Raw genomic sequence first — 25,364 nt, 5'->3', positions numbered from 1 at the left:
GAAACCACACAGTCTATTTTTTATTCTATTTGAAAGGACATAAAACATTCACACAATATCCCTGTTTCCATATGAAATAGATATACGTTTATTCATGCACTAATAGACTTTTTTTAATCATACTGTAAATGCTAGTTTTAATTGTCGTAGTCAACCCCGGGCTCTGAGGGTTTATCATTCACACTCATTTTCATATCACAGACAAAAAAACCCACAGTAACTGCCAGGACTGTATGGGAAAAACTTTCTCATTATCATTCATGAGATGCGGACCGTACACGGGAAATGCAAATGGTCCGAACGTGGCGTGTGGGAGCCCGGGCAGTTACTGTAGCTTCCACAGGTTGGCAGGAACTTTTATCTCGCGTGTCAGAGATGCTTCAGCCTGGTGCTTGGTGGTTCTGACACTGTCTTTATAATTCACTCTTCCAGCTCGATCCGCAACCCACACACGCCAGAGCCGGTGGCTTGTGACAACACGTGCAGCTCATGCTAAAGTTTGGGACGTTTTTATACTTTTACATCTGTCTTATTTTAACTTTTTCGTTAGGTGAAACAATTGGCTAGATGCATCTTTATAAAGCACTTAGAAAGATTGAATATCAGAAATAGTAATAGTTATAGAGCATTACATTTTTTGGTTTTGTTTATTAGAGTTAGTGCCACTTGTTAAGGAAGCTAATGCTGTTAGTAACTTGTAAGGCTGGGATTTAGTTTAACTTAAAACTTAATTTATTTATGATATAAACTATACGCAATCTCACAGGAATTCGTTAATATTTTACAAGGTAGCTAATTCTTATGAATTTGTATTCGTTTTAGTACGATTTGCTTTCGTGCCAGTGGTGGTTAGGTTTAGGGGTGGGGCTTCAATATCGCATTTACTCATAATCGTTTTTGTACGATTTAACACTTTTGTACGATTCACATCGTACGAATTCTTGTGAAATAGCCACTTTGTATAACAGTTGTGAATTCGTGTCAGATCTGGTTGAAACGATGCCGGTTGGACAGTAAAGAAATTAATAACTTCTTAAAGACTTCAGAGTGATATATATATATATATATATATATATATATGAAGGAAACATTTTTTACTATTTTTTTTTATTTAAACGGAAGTCCAAACCACACATATAACGTTTTTTTTAAATAGTACCGATAACGTTAGAATCATTCTCAAGGCGAATTGATTTTCATTGTACATTAAGTTACTTACCGTAACAATGTGCTAAAAACATTTACAGAACCCTAGCAACCGCATAGCAACCTGGCAACCAGACAAAAAATAGCATTGCGGTTGTGAGTTCGCGAGTATGACATTTTTTGATTTACTGTAGCCGGCCTTTTGTCGCCACAATCAGCTCTTTGTGAAATAGCAGATTAATACGAGTTTCAGTCATTTCTGTACCTGAGCGGAAGCCGAAAGTGTTCAACCTCGGAAAGCATTCACACCTCCTTCATAACAAGCCAGGCAACAAAGCCACATAAGCTAAACATTCAGGCTCAGATATGGCAATGGTACATTTAGAAATGTGGAGGATGAGCAAATTAAGAGGCTTCTCCACAAACACAGCTGTGCTGAGGATTACTGGGTTCAGCTGACAGCCAGTAAATTGGATTTTAGTCGGAGCAGAGGAGGGGCGCATGCGAGCGCAAATTGGAGAGGTAATAGCGTTGACAACATCGTGCCAAAAGACAGATGCGTTTTTTTAAGAAGGTACATCTAACTCCCAAATCTGACAAACATCTTAGCATTCAACGGCACATGAAGATGTTCAAAATATCAGATATGGCCCCGTACTTGACTCTGGAGTGGAGGGGGGGTTGACACAACACATGATGAAAGCGAGAAACATTAATTTTCTTTCAGACGCATCTTGTCAATACAAGCCGAACATCTTTTATCTGTTCTTTTTTTTCCTGGCTGTGTCGTGTTTGATCTTTTCCATTTCTGAGCGAAGCCATCTTCATTTTCTGCTTTTGTGGGGGGGGGGTGAATAAAAGCCCGGCTGTTGATGGAAAGCCAGCAAGATCTCTTTTACTTCCCGCCAATCACCAGAGACGGCACGTTAGATTAATATGACGCACAAATGACTTGAAAGCACTTCAGAAGGTTCTGAAGCCAACATTAATGAGGAGAATGTTTGGCTGGGTATTTTGAGGTGGGGGTGTCATGGGGTGTACGTGCTCTACCATTGACCAGTATCGCCCCCTGTTGTTGGGAAATATAACACTGTCAGCCATTTAAAGGGACAGCTCACCCCAAAATGAAAATTTGTCATCATTTACGTACCCTCAGATAGTTTCAAACCTGTACAAATTTCCTTGTTCTGCTGAACACAAAGAAAGATATTTTGAAGAATGTCAGTAACCAAACAGATTTCATCCCCAAGAATTTTCATTTTTGGGTGAACGATCCCTTTAAAGGCTCTTTAAATGTTTGAAATTATGAATGTTTTATGGTTAAAATGTTTTGTTTGAATCATCATCATACGTGGAGTGTAGACATTACGAATATTTTTATTTAGTTTATTTAGTTTATTCGTTCATTATTGTTGTAAATGTATAACATCTAGTCACAGCTCTAAATAATTCAGTTTCTTATCATAGACAACAATTATATTTAGTGGAGAGCAAATGGACCCTTTTGGTTTCGTCTCCATCTTCTATAATGTTTCTACTAAAGAAAAATAAGACAATAAAACAGCACTTAGATAGGACAGTTCTTGGAATGTTTAAGGCCTCTAATGTAACAATTTATCCCAAAATAGTTTTTTTTATAGCATTGTGAAGCACGTTTTTTGCCTTTGTCAAAAATTCCCGGAAATATACTTCCGGTACAACCGAAACTATATTTGCCCCATCCTTCAGCTTAGTCCCAAAGATGCGCCTTAGCACACAGCTTAAAGTATTTTCTGGCCTAAAACATACCCCAGCACAACCCACGCTATGTTTGCACCGTCTGTAAGCTTCGTCCTGAAGACGTACCTCCGGCACACAGCCGAGAAAGCAGTTGCAGGCAATCTTCGGAGCCGGAGACCTTAATAACCGAGGTCCTCGCGCTCCACTCAGTCCATTTCTCCTCTCTCTATAAATATCTCCTCAGCCCATACCGCCATTCTCCCGGCGCTGCAGCTGGGCCAGGCTGAATGCAAGGGGTCATGTGTGATGCAGGCAGAGGTGGGTAGAGACACAGAACAGCCTTGGGTAGATAATTGCCAAGTGATAAAGAGGTGATTGCCTGGTGGCACCGAGGGAGACTAATGCCATCGGCAAGCCATAAAAAACCCACATGCCTGACACTGAACGAATGCCGTCGCCCGGGCAACATCTTCCAGGAGCTGCTTCTGTTTTTTTAGTTTTCCATTCCGAAGGAAGAAGAGGTCGTGACCCCTATGATGAGAACTCTACTGAAGGCAATTTGGTTGCTTTTGCCTGGGCTTGAATGCTTGCTGTCTATTCAGGATGCTGGGTAAAGTGTTGGTCCCGCAGTGGTGAAGCTGAAGGGAAAGCAATCGCTCGTTCGCTATTGGCTCCCCAAACCCGTCTTGTGTTTTTTCTTCTGTAGAACACAAAAGAAGACATTTTTAAGGAAGCGGTACCCATTGACTTGCATTGGTTTTGGGTCCTCATAATATACTGTAAGTTAATGGGTACCACTGTATTTTGGTAACTAACATTCTTCCAAATATCTTCTTTTGTATTTTTTACTTAAAGGTTTGAGGTCAAGTAAATGTTGACAGAATCTTTTGAGGGTTTAACTATCTCTTTACCAGCATTGTTTGTGTTTTTTTAAGCCTCAAAAAGAGTCCCTTTTTTGTTCTGCTGAAAAAATATATCAGACCCTGGGTGACCCGTCCAATAATAAGAACGCGGCGCAGCACGAGAGATTATTTTTTTTACAGTCTCGTCCAGGCACCGACAGCCGAAGGACCTTGTTTTCCCCCTTCTTTATTCTCTGCTCTCCTCTCTCACCCCTCCTCCCCCTAAGAACAAATTGATGTTGCTCACTTCTCCCCAACATAATTACATGCTTGGGCCTCCAATTTTCTGTTTTAATTCCTAAAGAGCAGAACTGAATGCCACGTCGTTATCCGAGGCAATCTGGTGGCAGCCATGAAAGGCGACATTATCCGAGCTGTTCATGGAGGGAAATTACAATATGGAAGTCTTCAACTCACCGCGCCGCGCTGTGCCCGGAGCCTGTCCCTTTGGCTTTTAAAAGGCATTAGCAAACTGTCACCCGGCTAGAGCCGGTCGGCTTAACTGTACTGCCCCATTCAGCTTGAAAGGGGAGGTCGAGAAATGGGCACAAAAGCGTCTGATTAACGTAGCATTGCTATTACGCCAAGAAGAGGCCAGACCATCACGTCCCGCCATGCCAAACGCATTAAACCCTTGCGCAAATGTACCTATTGTTCGGTTGTTAAAGCTGAAGTGTGTTTTTTTTTTATGTTACGGTAGATTAACGTTTCCTGGCTTAATATACAGAGACAACTATAGGTGAGCCATTGGTAGGTTGATGTCTTCGAGAGGTGTAAAACATCGTCTCTTTGGCTAAACAATGGAAGACGGGAGTATTTAGGAAACCTGTTTGAAAACAGTAATGAATTAGTTTGTAGTGCAAAAATGATGCACTTCAACTTTAAACAGTGCTGAGCTTTATTTTAATGCCATTGATTGTTAACAAATGATATTTTTTTATTAATGAATATTAATATATATAACCATTTTAGGAGCATAACATAATCCCTATTTGTCTTTTTGTCAACACGATTTCCCAGTCCGGGCAGCCGAAGTGATGTCAGGCTATTATTAGATCTGGAACATGTGTTAAGAAATTAAACTGGGTCAGTTTTGATTTCACATCGACTTTAAGACCGTTCATTATATTGAATGGAGCGGATGTCTATCTCGGTCTCATTTCCACCGGTGTTAAATGAAATATGGCATCTACTCTGACACAGGTCTATGGATAAGCGCAGTGATGTTATTAGAAGAGACTTGACGTACGGACACATTTCCCGTTTGCGACACATGTATACCGTGTAGATATTATAAAGCACAAAGAAAGTGGTTCAGGATCAAATAATCATTTAGAACACATCTAAGTATGTCTGTTTCAATGCAAGACTGAAAAAAGATACAAAGAACGGCTTATGCCATGACAGCTGTCAAAGTGTAAATGGGGAAAAAAACGGGTTTGCTGTCGAACCTATTAAGAATCACTTTAAAGTACAAAAATGAATTCTGTCATTTTTTCTCTTCATGTCATTCCAAACCTGTATCTTTGTGTCACAGTATCCAGGCCACTGTTTTGCCGTACAATGAAAGTGAATGGGGACTGATGCTGTCGAGCTGTTAAATGGTCAAAAAAGGCCCAGAAAGCTATCAAACAAGTGGTCCATATGACCTATAGTACTCTATTTTAAGGCACAAGGGCCATATTATGATACATTTATGGTGCTTTTTGTCATTTTTGAGCTTGACAGTCCCAGACCCCTTTCATTATCTTTCAATAGCAGCTAACCTATTCTTGAGAAATGTACCTTTTGTGTTTCACAGAATAAAAGAAAGCAATAGAGGTTTGAAATGACACAAGGGTGGCTGAATCAAGATAGAGTTCAGAGTAGTCATTTTTGGGTGAACTGTTCCTTTAAAACTTAAAATAAAATAAAAATTCTACTCTCAACTCTGGGGTTCCTTGAAGGGATAGTGAATTAAAAGTTGTATCATCATTTGCTCACCGTTATGTCATTCCAAATCTATATGACTTTCTTTTGCAGAATACAAACGACATTTCTCAAAAAATCTTCTTTGGTGTTCGGCAGAAGAAAGAATGTCATACAGGTTTTTGAATAACATTATGGTGTATAAATGAAGACAGAACTTGTGATTTTCTGTGAACTATCCCTTCAAGAACTGCAATAATATGTGCCACCATCCATTGGTTAGAATGAGCTAGACCGATAGCTGTTGAAATGTTTCGAGGGCGCTTGTGACACGCTTTCACTAAAGGTAGGTTGACACATTTTTTTTCTCTTTTTCCGTCCTGCTTTCTCATCTACTCTGTGAAGCACCGCCTATCCATCTTGCCCGCATGTATCCTGCGTACATCTAGTAACTTTTCTTTCTTTTCCTTCTGTTTTCTAGCTGATGCAGCAGCAAGCGGCTCTAATGGCCGCCAGTCACGGAGGCTACCTGGCACCCAGCGTGGCGTTTCCCACCAACCAGATACACCAGATGGGGGCGCTCAACATCAACAGCCTCCCACCCACCCCTATGACCCCGGTGTCGGGTGAGTTTCATCATTCACTGGGTGAGCAATACTGCATCGTTTTTATTTTTATGGGTCTTGTTAAGGTGTTTGTGTGTGATGACAAAATGACTGACCGCCTGTAGCCTTTTCTACTTTTCTTTATTCTGTGGAACGCAAAAGAAGACATTTGGAGAAATGTCCTGGTGGTTTTATGTCCATACAATGGGAGTCAATGGGGGGTCAGTGTTGTTTTGGTTACCAACATTCTTCAAAATATCTTCTTTCGTGGTCTTAAGAAGAAAGAAAGTTATGAGGCAATTACTTCCCTTGCTTTTGAACAAACCGGTCTCTCTTACATTGCATTATTATTATTTACGAAAGCACCAATGCTGACGTTTCCAAATTGGCACGCATACCAAATGAAGAATTGCGGATTATCCATCGCAGTCGTCCCCTCAAAGCGGAGTGGTTTAATAATAAGGACATACAGCCGTTCCCATTGTCATTTCAAACGCCGGTTATCACGCAATCTAAACAAACAGATCTTATTGGATAATGGCTACCTTTCCGAATTTGCTTATGCGGCACTTTTGCACTTTTCCAATCCCTCACGAAAAATGCTTCCCCATGATATATACCCGGCTTTAACAAAGCTCATTCTTCTTTTGTCAACAGCACTGCTGTACCAATTTACGCCATACACCGCGACACCGGACAACATCATTTGTCATTCCCAGAAAAGCGAACGGTTTGGCGAATTACGAGTAGCTCGCAGCTAACCGGCCGACCAATTTCAAAACACATTATTAGTTTGGCTAATTGAGCGGCCGTGGAATGACTAAACGTTTGAATGCAAAGAAAAATCAAAACAGTCGCGGAAGTTTCATTACCCGAGGCGCTGGCAAAGCAAGGTACTCCCACTGGCATCGCGTGTAGGTTTAATACGCTTCTATCTTTTACAAGCTGCCATCGGATCTTGTAAAAGCCTCGTCCAATTAAAGCGCCCGAGCTGTCAAGACAGGCCGCTCTTCAAGGCTGAGGTTATCCATGTGTGGCATTACATGCAAATGTACTTACGTGCTACTTCAAATATTAAGTTAGACAGACAGGGCGGTTTGTCAAATATTTTGTCAGGACGCGTGCCATGCAAAACATGCATTTTTTTATGTTGCGCATCGTTTGTGACATCTATGAGTGAAAATGTGTGTTTGTGGATTAAAGGGATAGTTCGCTCTAAAATTGCATTGCATTGTGTATTCATCCTTATGTTATTTAAAAGGAGTACGAAAAGAGATATTTCGATAAATGTCTCAGTGGTTTTGTGTCCATACTATGGAAGTCAATGGGGGTTAATGTTGTATCGAAATCTCTTCTTTTGTGTTCTGCAGAAGAAAGAAAGTCAGGTTTAAAATGACATCAGGGTGAGTAAGTGACAAAAGATTTTTGAGTGAACTATCCCTTTAACAATCTTAAACTTTCTCACAATTGCAACAGTGCATCTGTATTCTAAAAGAAACCTAAACCAGGAGTTTACCGTGGTACCACATCCAAAATAAAAAACTGCTTTATCATAGCAGATGTCTATGAGGCCACTCCTTAAGAAACTTAACCATGGTTTTACCATATTAAAAGTGTAGTAAACATGTGAACTAAACAAACCTAAGGTTAGTCAAACCATTGTTTTTATTTAATTCTTTCACATTTTCCCCCTTTGCAAAAATGCTCAAGCTCTGTGTAAAACAACTGTGTTCTCTTGTTTGGATTTTATCCTCTTTGACTGGGATCAATGTCATATTAACATGCAATGCAGCTGCTGGATTGAATTGGCTTCTCTTACACTGACTTAATTGAAAGAGACTGCCGGAGCTGTGCAGATCTCCTGTGGACGCAAGATGTGCTGAATATGCGCATTGGACACGCTCGCTCGTCTCTGTGTGTGTGTGTGTGTATGTGTGCGAGCTCTGCTCCACTGATTGCCTTCCATTATTGAACCTATTGGAATCTGTTGCATTATTAATCCTAAGCGAGATAGCAGAGCTGGCGTTAAAAATATTCCAAGGACTACAATAAATAAGATATTCATACGTTTCTCTTCTTTCCCTCGTTCATTCATTCATTCATTTGCATTTCCCTGGCAGGCCCAGCACCTCTGGTTTATTCAATACATCTGCCGTACAGGCATCAACACACACACACATCGTGTGTGACTTGTGTATAAAGTATTGTGGAAACATAAACCACACCGCCACAAATCCCCTCAGATATGTGGACCGGAGAAATGCTCTGTGCTGTCTTGAGAGTTTTAAATTTCTGTTTCAATAAACAGAACAAATGTTTAGGATGCCAAAATCATCAGGCTTTAAAATTGGCTGAACAAATGATCCACCGTGATGCAAAAAAGACCTGTTTTACATTCTTCCATCATGAAGTGGTTTGTTGGGAATTGTGCAATCTGAAGACATCTGGCATGTCCACAATTGAAAGCCCGAACAGCTGTCATATAATTCGAAACTGTTTTGTGAACTCCATCTTTTATTTAATGCACAAGTGCAGAATATTACCAGAGCGGAGTGGGATAACGTCGGTGTTCGAAATAACATTAGCACAACATAACAAGTATGCTCCCAATCTTATAGACTAAGTTAAAGATAAAAGATTTGCTAAATTGGATTACAAAATCTGGAGCGCATTATTGCGACACCGAGCACTATGAATACATTTAAGAACATCAAAGACAACATTATGCACTGTAAGAGATGTGTCTCAGTTCACGTAAAATGTGTTAAATTAACAGGTTTTATTCAAGGTGATAATGTTTTGTTTGACCGACATAACCTGAATACATTAAAACACACCAACACGGGTCAGATAAGGTAGAAGTAGCTTTCTTCTCCCCAAAAATGACATCATTTACTCGCCCTCAGATTGTTCCAAACCTGTTTAAATGTCTTTGTTCTGCTGAATACACAGGAAGATGGTCAAATCTCATCCCCCATTGACTCCCATAGGATTTAGTTTCCCTAGTATGGCAGTAAATGGTGGGCGAGATCTGACATTCTTTCAAATTTCTGCAGAAATGTATACTTGTTTGGAACAATCCAAGGGAGTTTATTTTTGGGTCAAGTATCCCTTCAAGGTGAAAACTTTCTTGTAAACTTTTTGTACGTTTTTTGTGTAATTTAACCACAACTGACCATGATTTTATTAGATTAACTATAAGTAAACCGCAGTATTTGTATTCAAATGAGATAGAATTTAGCGTTTTTATTTAAAGTATTAACTGTAAATGTCACATCCATAATGCTGGAAATAATAAAACACCAATTTGGATTTAATGCCAAAACTTTTACAATAATACACCACGCTAATATCGCGGTATAACAGTGGCGTAAACGCCAATGTATTGCTATCTTGAAATGTATCGAGGTATTTACATGTTGCATTACAGCTCTACTATCCGTTCTGAATAAACCTTTGTTCAAAGGTACGTCACCACGTCCAACCGTGCACGCAACGTTCATGAGTGCAGCAGAGGGGTTAAACGCTCTCGCCGACAACAACAGCGCGCTCGCTCTATTAACAGATGTAAAGCACATAAGCGCGATGGTGCGTACACACTCAGCCAGATGGCGCTCTCTATTAGAGGATGTATCGGTACCGTGATGCATGGGGATGTTTTTCTCCCTTTTTCGTTTCTTTTTATCAGAGAAATGTTCAGCAGGTGCAAGCTCTCGAGCTACAAAGAGCTCAACGTCGACAGCATAATTGTCAGCGCCCGGGATTAAATGGCTCAAAACAGTGCAGGCTGCTCGGGCTATTTGTCTCTGCCCTAAAGTTCGAATGCGCCGGGGCGGGCTTGATGGGTTTCACGTAGCCTCCGTCCCGCTGTCTACGCCGTGCCGCAGACGGATGAGATGCTGCTCTTTGGTTAAGCGTATGCCGGATGTTTCTGTTGTGTTTAAAGCCCAGGACGAAGTTAATGAGGTGTCAGGTGCGGTATTTGCAAGCTATACGAGAGACTAGGAACATGATGGGAACGGTTGAGTTCACCTTCAGGGGCATAAAACCCATTGACTTTCTACTTCGTCTCGCGGGGCCGCGGAATAGAGATCCCGCTCGTACAAAAACATTTCACGGTGAGCAGATGCGCAAAGTTGCATCACCTAGAAATTTTTGGTGATTTATTGAGGCGAAGATTCCCAAGCATTGATATTTACGATGCTTTTGTCTCTCACGTAAACAATTTTTTAGGAAGCTACTGGTTATAAAAATCATGATGGGTGTTTTGTTGTGGGCTGAATTTGGGAGAAAATAGCAATGACTGTCTTCGTTGGATTATTTTATTCATGTTAGGTCTATAGGAAAGCCTTTCTTGTAGCATATGAAGATGTGATGTATATTTCCTCTATTATATTTATAAAAAATAAAAAAGGAAACACTTTTATTAATATTTGATCTAAACATCAGTAATGTTGTCAGTGGGCAGTGACCGTGTTGAGTGACCACAGCCTACTGAGAAGTTTAAGTTGCCAAATATTTTCCTGCCAAACTTGTTGCCATGCCACTTTTCAGAAAAATAGTTGATATTTAAATGCCTTGAACACGTGTTGCATTTTTTTATGTATTTATGGACGGAGTGGAGACATCAGATGGCCCGTGTATTTGAACAAGATTTCTAAACCTGACCGAATCTATTTACATTCCATTACACTGTAGCCAACCTCTCTATAGATTCAGATGTAAATAAACATACGTTTAAAACAAAATATGGATGTTATGGGAGTCAGCTGTTGTGATTGGTTTGACTACGCCTAACCAATACGGTTCCACTGTTCCTATGTATAATTTGCATAATAAATCCTTTTGGTACATATGGTAAGCCGTTCCTCACTTTAGTCACCATCGGGAGCAAATCAGCAAGACGCACGAGGGCAGATTGCATTAATATAAATGCAATTACGCTTCTCTAACATGAAATAACAGAGTTTGCACGGCAGTGTACATCTCACAGCGCTCAACATACTAACAGGGGTGGCAGATATAATATTTGTTTAATAACAGATGGATTTATTCTGGACTTTTGAATTGGATGCCAAAATCGACTCCGTCTGGAACAAATTACTGTTATATGGACCAAACGCAACCACAAAGGGAAGGTTGATGAAGTGTGTACTTCGGATTTACACTAAGAATTGTCTATTGAATCTCTTGATCTGTGAATTAGGTGCCATATGCCGGTACAAGCGACTAGAGAAAAATTGTTTACACTGTAAAGTATCACACGTATCTTTGTTTTTATGTCTAACCGTACACTGATGAAGAAAATGTTAATGTTTGTCCTTCAAAACGTTGTGAGCATAAGTACCGCTATTACTTTGAATGGGGAAATGCAACGCTTAATTTGGCCGCTCTATAACTTTATGAATTTTAGCTTATCTGTCTTCCCCGATTCAAGTAGATTGACTTTGTCTTTTTATAACTGAGATGGTGCTGTTGAAATGGTGGCCGCTGAGTGGCACGACTTCCGTAAATGGATTTTGGTTATATTTGTACATAAAGTTCATTTAATACCAAATATTAAAATATAATGATCTGATTATGGCTGGCGTTCAAGGGTTTAGGGTCAATTAATCGCATATCAATAATTATTCTACATAACATTGAAGAATAATCTCCAAAGATGCAACTTTTTAAGAATTAAAAGAAGAAATATTGTAACTGTTGACGAGCATAGTTTTTATCAGTTCAATATTTGCAAAACCTTCAGACCAACAGAATTGTGACAAATATAATGAATTGTAAAAAAGATTAAATAATAAATAATAGAGATCAATGTAAAACTTTTCTGTAAACAATGACTTACTGTAGATTTGATTACTACTTGATATTTTCCTATTAGAACTGTTTTTAACTTGAGTTCCACTTTACTTTAATTAAAATTAAAAAAAAGTTTCAATTTTGAGATTCAAAATTTAAAGAATAAATTTTTATAATTTTTATAAAAAAAAAATATATTTTATTTTGGCTGCTTTTCTTCATTATTCTGTCAAAGTCATCTATTTTAAAAACGTTTTATATTCTGATCAAACTTTTCAGTTTGGCATGAAAAAAACGAATGTTTGCTTATTTTAAAAATAAAAATATGTTTGCATAATTGTATTTGTATATTTAGGAAACAAATTTAAGACATCCAAGCATTCTCATTTAGGTTTGAAATGACAAGTGGGCTAATAAATGATGAAAGAATTTTCAATTTTTGGTTGAACTATCCCTGTAAGCACTACACTGTGAGGAGACTCTTATCTCTTTTTTTATAAATCTTTATTCGTGCCTTTTTAGCCGTTACTTTAGTACTCTAAAGCTCCATTGTTTCATATATCATTTGTCTTGCTGTATCATCTCTCTTTTCATGCCTACGAAAATCTCCTTTTCAACCAGAACATGATCTGAGTTTTCAAGCCCTTGTAACCTTCTGGCGGGCTGAATCCACCGTCAGCATTCAGCTTTTCCAACCAACACATCACGATGATAGATTCACAACATTACAACAGCACGCAGCTGCGGCCCGGCCCGCACGTGTGGTCGGTTCGGCTCAGGCTCCTGTCGGACATCCCCGAACGCGCCCAGCCTCCTGGGCGCCGGGAAGAATAGAGCGGAGGCGCCATCTAATTTATCAATGTGGCGTGTGGGAAGCAAACAATCGCGAAAAAGCTTAGGAACGTGAAATAGCACAAACGAGACTAAACAGCTCCCTTCGGCCCACCTGAATTCCCCCAGGTTGCAGAGGTGGGCGGCTTGAATACAGTATAGGGAACCTTTAGTCAACATTAACCCGGTTCACTTTTTTGTCATGCTGTAAGCGAAGCCGGTCGGTCGAATGCTTTGAATCTTTCCTCTCTGTCATATTTCTATAAGGAGTCTTATTCACTGGATTGTAATTGAGGCATGCTGGGGGGTTTCCATGACAACCATCCTCTGTCCAGCATTGTTCACGGGTACAGATTGAGATGGTTTCCAATGGGAACGGATTTTCAGCACGTCAGGCGCTCAGAACCAAAAGCACACCTGTTGACCAGTCATTTTAAAATATCTGTTTAAAGATGAACAAATTATGAGATTAGAATCAAATCTTGTGTATGAAACTGCAGACGTTTAAAAGATGGTATTAATGTATGATGTGCTGTCCGTGTGCAGGTCTCAGCTCACCTCCTGCCAACATCACCACATCAGCGGTCCCCAGCATCGTCACTCCAATCGTCAATGGCTTTACCAGCATTCCTCACCAGCCCAACGGACACCCTGCAGTAGAGGCCGTTTACACCAACGGTCTGTCCCCTTACTCCACCCAAAGCCCCACGGCTGCAGACACCCTACAACAGGCCTTTACCGGAGTGCAACAATATACAGGTTAACAAATGTTATAAAAATACATAATAAATGGATAACGATTATTAAAGTGTACAATATAAAAATATGCATTTGCACAACCCTAGACTATATTTTATAAAAATGTTTGATTTTTCAATGTTTGAGTTTACAGAAAATGGATGGTTGACTTTGACCAATAACACGTGTTTTTTTTCGCCGGGAATTGTCGTGTCGGTAATGAGTCGAGTAGCCTTGTTCAATGCTGTACCACATAAATCCAGTCTGTCCTCACAGATTTCTCTTTGTACCTACAGCCATCTATCCAACGACCACACTGACCCCTATTGGCCACAGTTTGCCACAACCACAGCAAATCATCCAACAGCAGCAGCAGAGAGAAGGTGAGGGTGAGAGATGTTTTTTATTTGTTTTCATAAAAATCAAGGCTACTTATGAGAATGAATGGATACAATATGTTATTGCTATAGAAACGACAAAAGACTCAATACAGCGTGTTTAAAATATACTAAATACATATTAAGTACTAAATACTAAGTAAAATACTGTACGGATTCTTTATAAAATAATTTTATAGAATATTAGATTTTTTAAAACATGCATTTTTAATATATCAGCTGTTAAAAATCTGGGCTTGGATTACATTTGACGGTAGGTCACACTTTCAACTAGTGACAAGCAGGTGTATGTGGAAAATATGTGAAAAATATGTGAAAGAAAAGTTACATGTAGTTTTTCATTAAGAGCACTAAAAGCACAGGGTAATAATCATGGAATGGTTAAACAAATATATATATATGCAGTATATAAACTGTATATATGAATTTACACATGTTTAAAAGATAAATAAATAAAGGTTTTTCATCAAAATAAGGACTCCGCCCAGTCTACCATTGGTTGGACAAGCAGGAAGTCCCACGGCAAACTTATGCCATTGGTTGAAGTTGTGTTGCTGTGTCGGGCAAATCTAAAACGAACAAATCAAATGGCTTTTAAAGAAAAGTACTGCAGCAATAACACAAATAACACACGTCACATTTTATATTATGATAAAATAAAATCTATCAACATTGCAAGCACTGTATTTAGAAATGCCCGAAGGCTGTTTTATTCGTTGGTATTTATGTGTCTATTTTGTCTTTCAAAAGTCTTTAGTAATGAATCCAAAGTGAGTAACATCATTGTTTACGTTGTGTTTCAGGACCAGAGGGCTGCAACCTCTTCATTTACCATCTACCGCAAGAATTTGGCGATAATGAGCTCATGCAGATGTTTCTTCCATTTGGTACAGTCATCTCCTCCAAGGTCTTCATGGACAGAGCCACCAACCAGAGCAAATGTTTCGGTAAGGCTGCACTTCCGGTATGGATCACATGTTAAAGACCAAAAAAGAATAAAGATTAAGCAAATTCTAGGACGTTCCAAAACGCGGCCAATTCCAAAGAGTCTACATCCATTCTTCCAACACAAGGTCCATTCACATTCCCTGCACTGTATTGAGTGTCAAGCCACAGACCCGAGCACTTTTAAAAGCCCCTGAGTCCGAACCCGAAGCCTTAAGTGAGGCAAAAAGGCCCATTATGGATCAACATTTGTTCTCGCTCCAAGGGGAGACATTTCCCAAGCCACAATTAATAGCAGCTCCAGTCTCCTGAGGGAACTTAATAAGATATAAATTTGTGAAGTAGGACCTATTTGCACTATTGACTTATACACTATGCATTTACTGCATAATGTCAGGTCTGGCTAACAGACGCCCGCTGGAGTAATTAATCTGCGCTGAGGTCAGGGGAAGGGACGGACCTGTGGGACTCGGCTGTGAGCACTGACATACATAGATTCTCTATTAAGCGGCGTAGTGGTTTCTCCCCACGTCACCTCCACACAGATACAAGTGTGAAAATGGGGCAGCTGCGGGCAGAGTCAGGCACCTAGGCCGGTGCTCCCAGGTGGCCGATGACCAAAGAAAGAGCATGCTGTTTTTCACGGTTCCCAGCTGGTTCCTGACACTCGTAATGCCAGGAAAAGTGCATCCAGTTGCCGGATATACACTTCAGGGCAGCGTTTTTGGTCAGTGACTTTTAGAAGGCGATGGGTTTGAACATGTAGCTGGGGGTGTCGTGTGCTGTAGGTGGCCCCGTTTCGGCGTCCTATGGGGCGATTTGTCCCTGTTCTATACTGCCGGTGGCTTATATATGCTCATAACGTATGAATTCCACACAGTCTCACTTGTAGTTATTTCATTTTTTTGACAGATGTTCGTGTAGCTTAAACGGTGCAAACAATGTCAAGGTCATGGGTTTGAATTCCAGGAAGCACAGGGACTAATAAATAATATATAGTAATAAATATAATTTTATAAATATTTATAAAAAATATTATGTAGAATTTTAGAATTTATCACTTTTTTAGATTTATATTACTTTTATTTTTATACAACATATTTTAACTTCTTAATTACATTTTTACTAAAGTGAAGAGCCTAAGTGTATGTAAAGCTGCTTTGCAACAATGCAAAATTGTGAATAGCAATATATAAATATAAATTAAATAAACGACTGATTCACAAATAAACCGTTGATGTGTTAAATGGTGTGACAGCAATTAAAATAAAAACTCAGATAAATATTATTTTAAATTATGAATATGTATAATTATAATATAAAATAGTAAAAAAGAGATTTATATTTATTGTTAGTTTTTTTCTACATTTTTGTTGTCACACCAGGACACGTGTGAGTTTTTTGTCAAATATCCAAATATTAAACTCAATTACATTTTATTTTAAATGATCAATATTTATAATTATAATATAACATTGTATAAAAGAGATTTATATGCATTGTTAGTTTTTTTTCTACACTTTTGTTGTCACAACAGGACACATGTGAGGTTCATTTGTCAACTATCCAAATATTAAACTCAATTAAATATTATTTTAAATGATCAATATTTATAATTATAATATAACGTTGTATAAAAGAGATTTATATTCATTGTTAGTTTTTTTTTACATTTTTGTTGTCACCAGGACACATGTGTGGTTTATTTGTCAACTATAAATATTAATTTGTCAATATTTGCAAAAAAAAATTTAAGTAAAAAAAAATTTTTTACTTAACACTCTTTAGAAATTGTAGACAGCAACACAATAAATGTAACTTTTGAACGACTGAACCGTGTATGTAACGTTCTTCTGGTTCCTCGCAGGTTTCGTGAGCTTCGACAACCCGGCGAGCGCGCAGGCTGCGATCCAGGCCATGAATGGCTTTCAGATCGGCATGAAGAGATTGAAAGTTCAGCTAAAGAGACCGAAGGACGCAAGCCGCCCATACTGACAGGGCCCGACCTCCACAGACTCCCAGCAACAGCACAGGTACTGTTTCCTGGTGCCAGTAATGATTTACATTGGAATCACATGCTATGATAATGGAGCTGTAGATATTTCACATTTAATGATTTATTAGGTAGAATTGCAAAAGGATCTTAAATAAAATGCAAAGAAATGCTGTTGACTAACAATGAACAAAATGATGCTGGTGTGAGTTATATCATTGTTTTCTTTCATAGGATTTGAAGAGTGAAATCTGGAAAGGAGTTTAACTTTTTCTTTATAAACAAACAACGAACGAATTTTTTTGAAGACATATCAGCATTTATTTTATGGAGAAGTTCAGTACGGAGGAGATTTGCGGGCGAACGGATACCCGTGGACTAAAAAAACACAGTCGGCACAGCGCACGAACGGCGAGGAAGATTTCTCGAAAGACGGAGAACTCGACACGTCCTCTCTCGCTGAGCCACGAACCGTTAGTCAAGAAACAAACGAAAAGAAAATCGAGCGAGAACAACTTTGATTTCTATCTACATATTACACACGCATACGTTATTTAAAGGAAGAGGCGCGTACGGCTTTTGTCACACTGGACAAATGAGGGTTAAACTTGAAGACCAAGGAAAAATGCAGTGGAACAAAAGCTCTTCTTTCCCACTAGTGGACTTTCTCTTTGTCTTTTTTCCTCTTTCCTTTCTTCTGTCATCGTGTCTTTCAGCAAACGAAGGACTTTCTGTGGTCACCGAGGTTTCTGTACCCTCGGTGAAACGCGTTCACCCCCCAAGGGACCAAAGGACCAAACATTTTTATTCCTCAACAGAAATATATGGTATTATTATTATTATCTACTAATACTACAAACTACTACTAACAATGTAAGTTTAAAGAAAAAAAGCATAAAATATTCGCTTCAGGTCGGAGGAAAGGGATTTTGAGTTCTTTTCCTTTTACATTTATAGCTACTGGGTTTCAGAATATTTAAAGAAAATAGACAAAAAAAGGAAGAAAAAACGATTTTAAAAGCTATACTATTTTAGTGGAGTAGAATATGTGGTTTGGAGAGTGTTAGGAGCATGTTCAGCCATTTCTTCATCCATTAAAAATAAAGGGGATGGCGGGGTGGGGCGGGTGGGGCTTTTAACTGTCCATTCTTCATTTTTACTCCGAGGTTGCTCAGATATCAGAAATAGGCCCACATTCCACACAAACAAATGCTGAATAAAACTATACGTATATATGCATGTGCAAAAGTATTGCTGGTTCAGCAAAAACTCGGCTAGGTATTCAGTACGCATAAGCAAACGCATTTATCTGAGGAAAGCTTCACTTATCAAGTACCGGTGGCTTGTGTGCAAACTAATATAACAGCTGTAGCCAATGCACAGGTTAAAAAAGAACAAAAATCACTGGTAATGTTTGTTTTTTGACAGGATGGGAAATATTTACTGATATTTATTCGTTTTAATGCTTTAATGCTCTTAGTGCCCTCAATCGGATCTAAAGAGCATTACAGTTGTTCATTTTATTTTTGAGCACCATCGCCCATTTCTACCATACGTGTGAACATCAGAGCTTTTCATATCATTCATTTCCGAAAACATCTTTCAACATACTCGACTTACATCGCATCTAAACGCAGCAATCTACTATGAACATGCCGGTTGGTGCCAAATGCTCGATATCAACTGATAAAGCACATTGCTAAATAGACCAAGCAGTTACAGAGATACCAAGCCTTAAACCTTGAAAAGGTTATTTACAGCCCACAAAATCGCCCCAATGTAGTGGCTTACAAGGAACTCTACAGAAGGGCCAAAACGTCTGAAGCACATCAGAATTTTACAGGGACCATCTTGCAACATAATTGTAATGGTTTCAAGTTTGCCTCAGAAACATGCACAACCAATGACAAATTGACGTTTTTCTCACTCATTTCGCTCATAAATTATTTTAAGGTAAAATGCCGCAGATTGATCGTAACTTCCCCTCGACTCGAATGTACGTCAAAGGACGTGGAATCCACAAATTACTTATATTTCTAAGAATACGCATCTCAGGCTGGTATGGATTAGCACGACGCTAACTGTCTTCGAAAGCCTAATGAGCAGACTGTTTAACAGCTTACCAACAGCTTGCAAATAGCAGCCATGGGGGTTTACATTTGGAGCAAACTGATCCATCAATAAAAAAGCCACTGAGTCTGACATTATGGTGTACTTAACCACAGCTGTTGGTTTTCTCTCAGACAAGACACAAATATAGCGGAATGCTAACGCGAGCGAGGCTGACAGGAATCTTAACTATAAACAGTATCAGGGGTGTCAAAAGTATTGAGGAATTATACTTGAGTTGAAGTTTGGGCACCGTGCCACATTTGATGAAACTGAAATTCAAAGAAGCTAGCTAAAACAATTAAAAGTAAAAGTTTGTTATTTATTGAACTTGTAAGAAGGTAAAGTCATCATTACTTTACCAGGTAAAGTCAACTCAAAATTTACCCTAAAGTCAAAGTCAGTGTGAACCCTAAAATTATGACGGATTGAGACTTTTTGTGTCCAATATGGTTGAATTGTTAACCACAAAGATTTGAAAAACATTTTACATAGCTGTAAAAAGTAAACAAGTTTGATCAAAACTTTTCGTGACTTTGAAAGAAGACCGATTTCAATTTTGCAATGTTTTTCTGAGTGAAACAAAAAATTGAACGAGACCTGAAATGAATCTGGTTGCATTGTTAGCGCACATTACTAGTTTTGTGGTGAACAAAGTAAATAGTCAATTTGTGCTTCATGTGGATTTTGAGATTTGAATATAGTTTAATGTTCACTGCCGTGTTCGGATTGTGGTTGCTTACATTTTACCTTGAAATGGATTGACGGTTTTAAAACTGTGTCAAATTTGAAGTGTCTGATTTGGTTTGTTAGCTCGGTTAGCCAGACAAAATAAAGTCTATTTCTCAACAACGATTTACATCACAATGGCAAGTAAAAACATCTCCGCTGTCCTTCAGAAACCTCGGATGTCCGAATATTCAGTTTTTCATTAAATGGAAAAACAGTAATTTTTAAATGATTAAATACTGTGTTGTCGAAAAGTCAACAAGCACTTTTTAATACTTTCTATTGGCTAGATGTTTGCAAATCCCGGTGACAAACGTAAAGGATGACTTATAATAATGAAATATGGAGTTAGGTGGTTTCAGAAGGACAGCAGCGATATGTACTTTGATGGTCTAAATGAAGTTGTACGGAGAAGGAAGTATGATTTTTCTATTAGAAAGGCTATTGAGAATACGCACCAGTAGCTCTAGTAGTACATCAAAGTAAAATGATCTCAGTAATTTACACCCCTGATTGAAATACTGTAGGAGGAGAGGTGAGGTAACATGCAGTGTTCCTGGTTGAAAGGTTTATTCCTATGCATTTCTCATTCAAGTTTTTCGAAATGTTGCGTTTGCACCCATGCTGTCGCTACGCTTGTCGCTGCCAACTTCTCGATAACGCACTGCCTTCGTAGATATGGCAAAACTAATACACGTCACAGAAACACACAAAAATAGAGATAACTGTTCACAGATAAACAGAGCTCTAGAATCCAGCTAGGACAGTAAAGCACATATTTTGACCTCGTTTGATTTCCACTGTGGGTATTTGACCTGTTTGTCTTACCTAAAAATATATCTCTATGTTAAATGTTTCATCTCGCAGGCGTCAACAGGTTCTGTCGAGAAACATTAACGTCGACGAGCTGCATTTTTTCGCCCTCAGGTCACGCAGAAATGGATCGCCGCCGATTCACAGGTTATAATGGCCTTTTCTGGAGAACCCTCTCCATTTCATTTCTCCCGTCTCCTGTCCTGTGGTGGCATATCAGAAGACTTTGACATACAGACATGCAGCCTTCGGGCGTCTGCGGTCTAATAACCTCACGTTGCGCGGCCTTCTTCGAGAATCTCTCCATGCCAGATGTGAATTATTAAAATCAAATTAAATTGGGCCTGCATGTAAAAGCAAGTGTAATGCAAATTAAAAACGGCAACTAGTGCCTGAAGTTTAATAAGTTTGAAGGATGATATCATTACAGAAAAAAGAAGATTGGAAAGGCATGTCAAACGAAAAACGTGGCTAGATTTGTAAAAAAAAAATAAGGTGACATGTCGACGCTGCAAATTGCATTTACACAAGAAACCAAGGTATTGCACTACAGGTACTTCTGAAGAAACTACACCACCAGCATTTCATACCTGTGTTCCGACCATTTATTCATTGATTCTCTTCAAAGCATTTCTATTTCGTTTTTTTAAGTCTTCATGCCGAACTTTGATCTATGAGCATGCTCATGGGGGGGAAGCTTTGGGGGTTTAAAGTCTTATAAAGGTACTCATATTAACAATATGATTCTTTAACTATGGTTTGTATGCTAAGGAAAGTAGCTTATTATAGAAATGAAATCTGTATATTAGGGAGCAGCTGCACAGGAACATTTCTTAGATTCTATGGGGGTGTTGTCGGTGGGTGGGCGGGGAGGGTCGGGTTTTCGCTTTATAAAGATCATGTTAAAGTTCTGGTTTTCTCAGCACAAAGCGTAAGGAAATATATATCGAGATTATTGATTTTTGCTGTGTGAAATGTGCAGTGGGAGAGCCAGGCACTCACTGCGCCGATCTTAAAGCCTGGACGAGACAATGCTGTTTACAGTTGATTTTGGTTTCTTGTTAATGTTTGTTTTCTTTTGATATTTTCCAAGAGTGCACCGTGTGATCGATGCGCCATCGATCCTCGCGATACGATTGGTGCTGCACGAACAGAAACGGACAGTGCTTTTTTTTTCTTTTAGAGACAGAGAAGATATATCTGAGATAATTGCCTGAAAACCAAACATCCTGTTGACATTTCTCGAATACTTGCTGCTTACATTGTTTTACTGTTATGGCTACTCATCTAACGATTTGCCAATTAATTTATTAACATTATTTATTTATTTATTTTATTTATTTATTTATTTATGACTACAATCTGTTTATGAATCGCCTATTTATTGGTTATGTTTCGAAAAATGTATGCATCGAAAAGAAATGCTTAATGGGCTTCTCTCTTTCTCTCTCTTTTTTTCAATTTTACAATAAAATTTTAAATTTAATATGCAGTGTATTTGCGCCCTGGTCCTTACACCCAACATACATTGTTTCACCTCTTCAACTTTGCCACCCCACAAATCCACAGGTGGAACCAGTATTGAGAAAAACTAGACATAAATGCTATCTTTTGAAATCCATTTTCAAAATTTTGCCCTTTTTGCAGAAAAAACATTGGGTCTCAAATCCTCTTGCCCAAACCTAGCCCTTACCCCCTTGTGAAAATAATACAAATTTAATCTGTATGTATATATCACACAAAATCTTTAGAGTAAAATAACATAGACATAAACCGGATAGATAGATGGACAGGTATGCAGACAGATAGAGAGAGAGTGAGCAAGAGACAGTGAGATAGACATAGATAGATAGTGAGAGGTAGACAGATCAATTGGACAGATGGATGGATGGATGGATGGAGAGATAGATAGATGGACTGACGGATTGATGGATAGCCAGCCAGACAGACAGACAGACAGACCGTATAGATAGATGGACAGGTAGACAAACAAACAGAGAGAGAGAGAGACAGACAGACAGACCGGATAGATAGATAGATGGACAGGTAGACAGACAAACAGGGAGGGAGAGAGAGAGACAGACAGACAGACAGACCGGATAGATAGATGGACAGGTAGACAGACAAACAGGGAGGGAGAGAGAGAGACAGACAGACAGACAGACAGACCAGATAGATAGATGGACAGGTAGGCAGACAAACAGGGAGGGGGAGTGAGAGAGAGAGACAGACAGACAGACCGGATAGATAGATGGACAGGTAGGCAGACAAACAGGAAGGGGGAGAGAGAGACAGACAGACAGACCGGATAGATAGATGGACAGGTAGACAGAGAAACAGGGAGGGAGAGAGAGAGACAGACCGGATAGATAGATGGACAGGTAGACAGACAAACAGGGAGACAGGGAGGGAGAGAGAGAGACAAACAGACAGACCGGATAGATAGAGGGACAGTTAGACAGACAAACAGGGAGGGAGAGAGACAGACAGACAGACAGACAGACCGGATAGATAGATGGACAGGTAGACAGACAAACAGGGAGGGAGAGAGAGAGACAGACAGACCGGATAGATAGATGGACAGGTAGGCAGACAAACAGGGAGGGGGAGAGAGAGAGAGACAGACAGACAGACATACATAGACAGATAGAGGCAGACCGATAAATTGGACAGATGGATGGGTGGACGGACAGACAGACTGGATAGATAGATGGACAAACAGAGAGAGAGAGAGAGAGAGAGAGAGAGAGAGAGAGAGAGAGAGAGAGATAGAGAGACAGACAGACAGACAGACACATAAATTAGACGGACAAAGAGACATATAGATATATACACAGACAGATAAGTTTGATAGATAGATAGATAGATAGATAGATGGATGGATGGATGGATGGATAGACAGACAGACAGACAGACAGACAGACAGACAGACAGATAGATAGACAGACAGACATAGCTAGCCAGACAAACCGGATAGATGGATAGACAGACAGATAAATTGGACAGAAAGACAGATAGATATATAAACAGACAGAGAAGTTGGATAGAAAGATAGACACAAGGTAGAGTAGCAGATAAATTGGACACACAGACAGTAGACAGAGAGATAAATCTGATAGACAGACAGGCAGATAGATAGATGTCAATGATTCCTAACAATGAAATGATCAGATAGTCTATGCTGTATGGACACATCTGCAGGTGGATTCATGAAATGTTGAATACACAGTTTGACCGGCAGCTGAAATATGAAGAAAAAATTAGGATGTGGTTGAAACATTACAGTGATGAACAGAGGGAGGGAGAGAGAGAGAGAGAGGAGAGAGAGGAAAGGGGCGAGCCTAAAAAGTGGAGGCAGTGGCTCATGAAATAAATTGGCCCAATTACAATAAAGTGTGGCTCTTGGTCAGCGCGCAGTCCTAGCAGTTCATCTTTATTACAATCTGTTAATGAAAATCAATCCTCCTCCTGATAGACTCTTATCTCCACGGCCTCCGAGCGCCGCACACGCTGGAAGATAATAAATTAGGGTAATATTGCCTTTGATGAGGGAGTGAATTGCAAATTATCATAACTTGCCAAGATTTATGATATAGATGCCTAATTTTCAAGCTTGGTTTTTCCAGGCTTGGAGGTGTAGAGGGGGCATTTGTTAAAAAGTTCTATAGCGCAGACGTATTAACAAAATACAGTGTAGAACCTGAGCGCAGCGCAATGCGTTTGCAGCATTGGAGACTTAAAGAGATGTGGAGGTACCACGTTTATAGAATCCTTGTGTGTAATAAAAGAGTGAATAAAGTAATACTAAAATACTGCAGACAGCAATGGCACTATAAAAAGGCATTCACAAAAAGAACATTTTCTGTGTTTTTTTGCCCCAAGAAAAATTCTTACAGTATTCAGTGAGACTGTAAATGTTAATGGTGCTTAAACACAGCTGTTTAAGAGAGCCATCCATCTACCAATTTATCAATCAAGGTGTAGACATCTCCCGTTCTGTCTATTTATCTTACCCGCTATCCTATTAATGTCACGTTCATTTTCTCGTTGTGAATATTAATCACTCTAGAGGCTTTCCTTTAATTCATTAGCTCAATAATTGTCCTTGTTTATTAGCTCAAAGTGAGCAAAGAACAAAGTGGATTGTCGTTTGTTTATGTACCTCATTACATACCTTAAACAGAGCAGCTCTGTATTATTTATAAATATTAAAAAGCTTCATAGAGAAGGCAAGAAAAAAACGCGGAGTAGCGAGACAAAACGCATAAAATATGTTGTAAAAAGGCAATAAAAACGCACTATGCCGAAGTATAAGAATCATATACTGTAGCTGTCAGCATGTTAACTACAGGCCTGCATTACCAAAGCCTGTACAAGATGATTTCTGACAGCCAGACTTGTTCTTTCTCGCGTTGGGCGCCATTAATACATGAGAGTGATGGAGTGCCGAGAGGTGCGAAGTACAAGAGAAGGGCAGCGCTGGAAAACGCTTAGTTTAGCATGATGAATGTGGTTAAACTGACGACGTTTTAATCTCCGTCACACGACCCTGTCATTTCAGCCCGGTTTTCACCCGAGGCCTGAAAGATCCTTTATAAGGACCATGGAAACGGTTTGTAGATGTCGTCGGGCGGGCAGTATTCGCACACGCCACATATGGACCACTTTAAGCAGTTGATGGACAAATATCAATTGCTTTCGTTCACTGGGCTCAACCTAATGGTACCAA

General features: G+C 39.3%; 1 protein-coding gene across 6 annotated transcripts in view; it reads left to right on the top strand.

Annotated features, from left to right (window-relative positions):
- celf5a (cugbp, Elav-like family member 5a) overlaps nt 1-22,121 on the top strand; it is a 174,786-nt gene extending 152,665 nt beyond the window's left edge. For 2 of the 6 annotated variants that reach the window (XM_056759887.1, XM_056759884.1), the window contains exons 7-12: nt 6,157-6,322; nt 13,457-13,669; nt 13,945-14,031; nt 14,850-14,993; nt 16,859-17,024; nt 17,219-22,121. In XM_056759887.1, the coding sequence (XP_056615865.1) occupies nt 6,157-6,322; nt 13,457-13,669; nt 13,945-14,031; nt 14,850-14,993; nt 16,859-16,986 (738 nt within the window). In that variant the 3' untranslated portion in view covers nt 16,987-17,024; nt 17,219-22,121. Of the gene's footprint in view, nt 1-6,156; nt 6,323-13,456; nt 13,670-13,944; nt 14,038-14,849; nt 14,994-16,858; nt 17,025-17,218 lie in introns of all 6 variants that reach the window. The other 4 variants (XM_056759885.1, XM_056759883.1, XM_056759888.1 and 1 more) reach the window with 3 other exon arrangements.
- Nucleotides 22,122-25,364: the final 3,243 nt, after the last annotated feature.

Source organism: Triplophysa dalaica, chromosome 10 (genome assembly GCF_015846415.1).
Source record: "Triplophysa dalaica isolate WHDGS20190420 chromosome 10, ASM1584641v1, whole genome shotgun sequence".
In the NCBI taxonomy this organism is placed as follows: domain Eukaryota; kingdom Metazoa; phylum Chordata; class Actinopteri; order Cypriniformes; family Nemacheilidae; genus Triplophysa; species Triplophysa dalaica.
The sequence above is the reverse complement of the archived record's forward strand: the minus strand, read 5'-3'. Positions and strand labels throughout refer to the sequence as shown.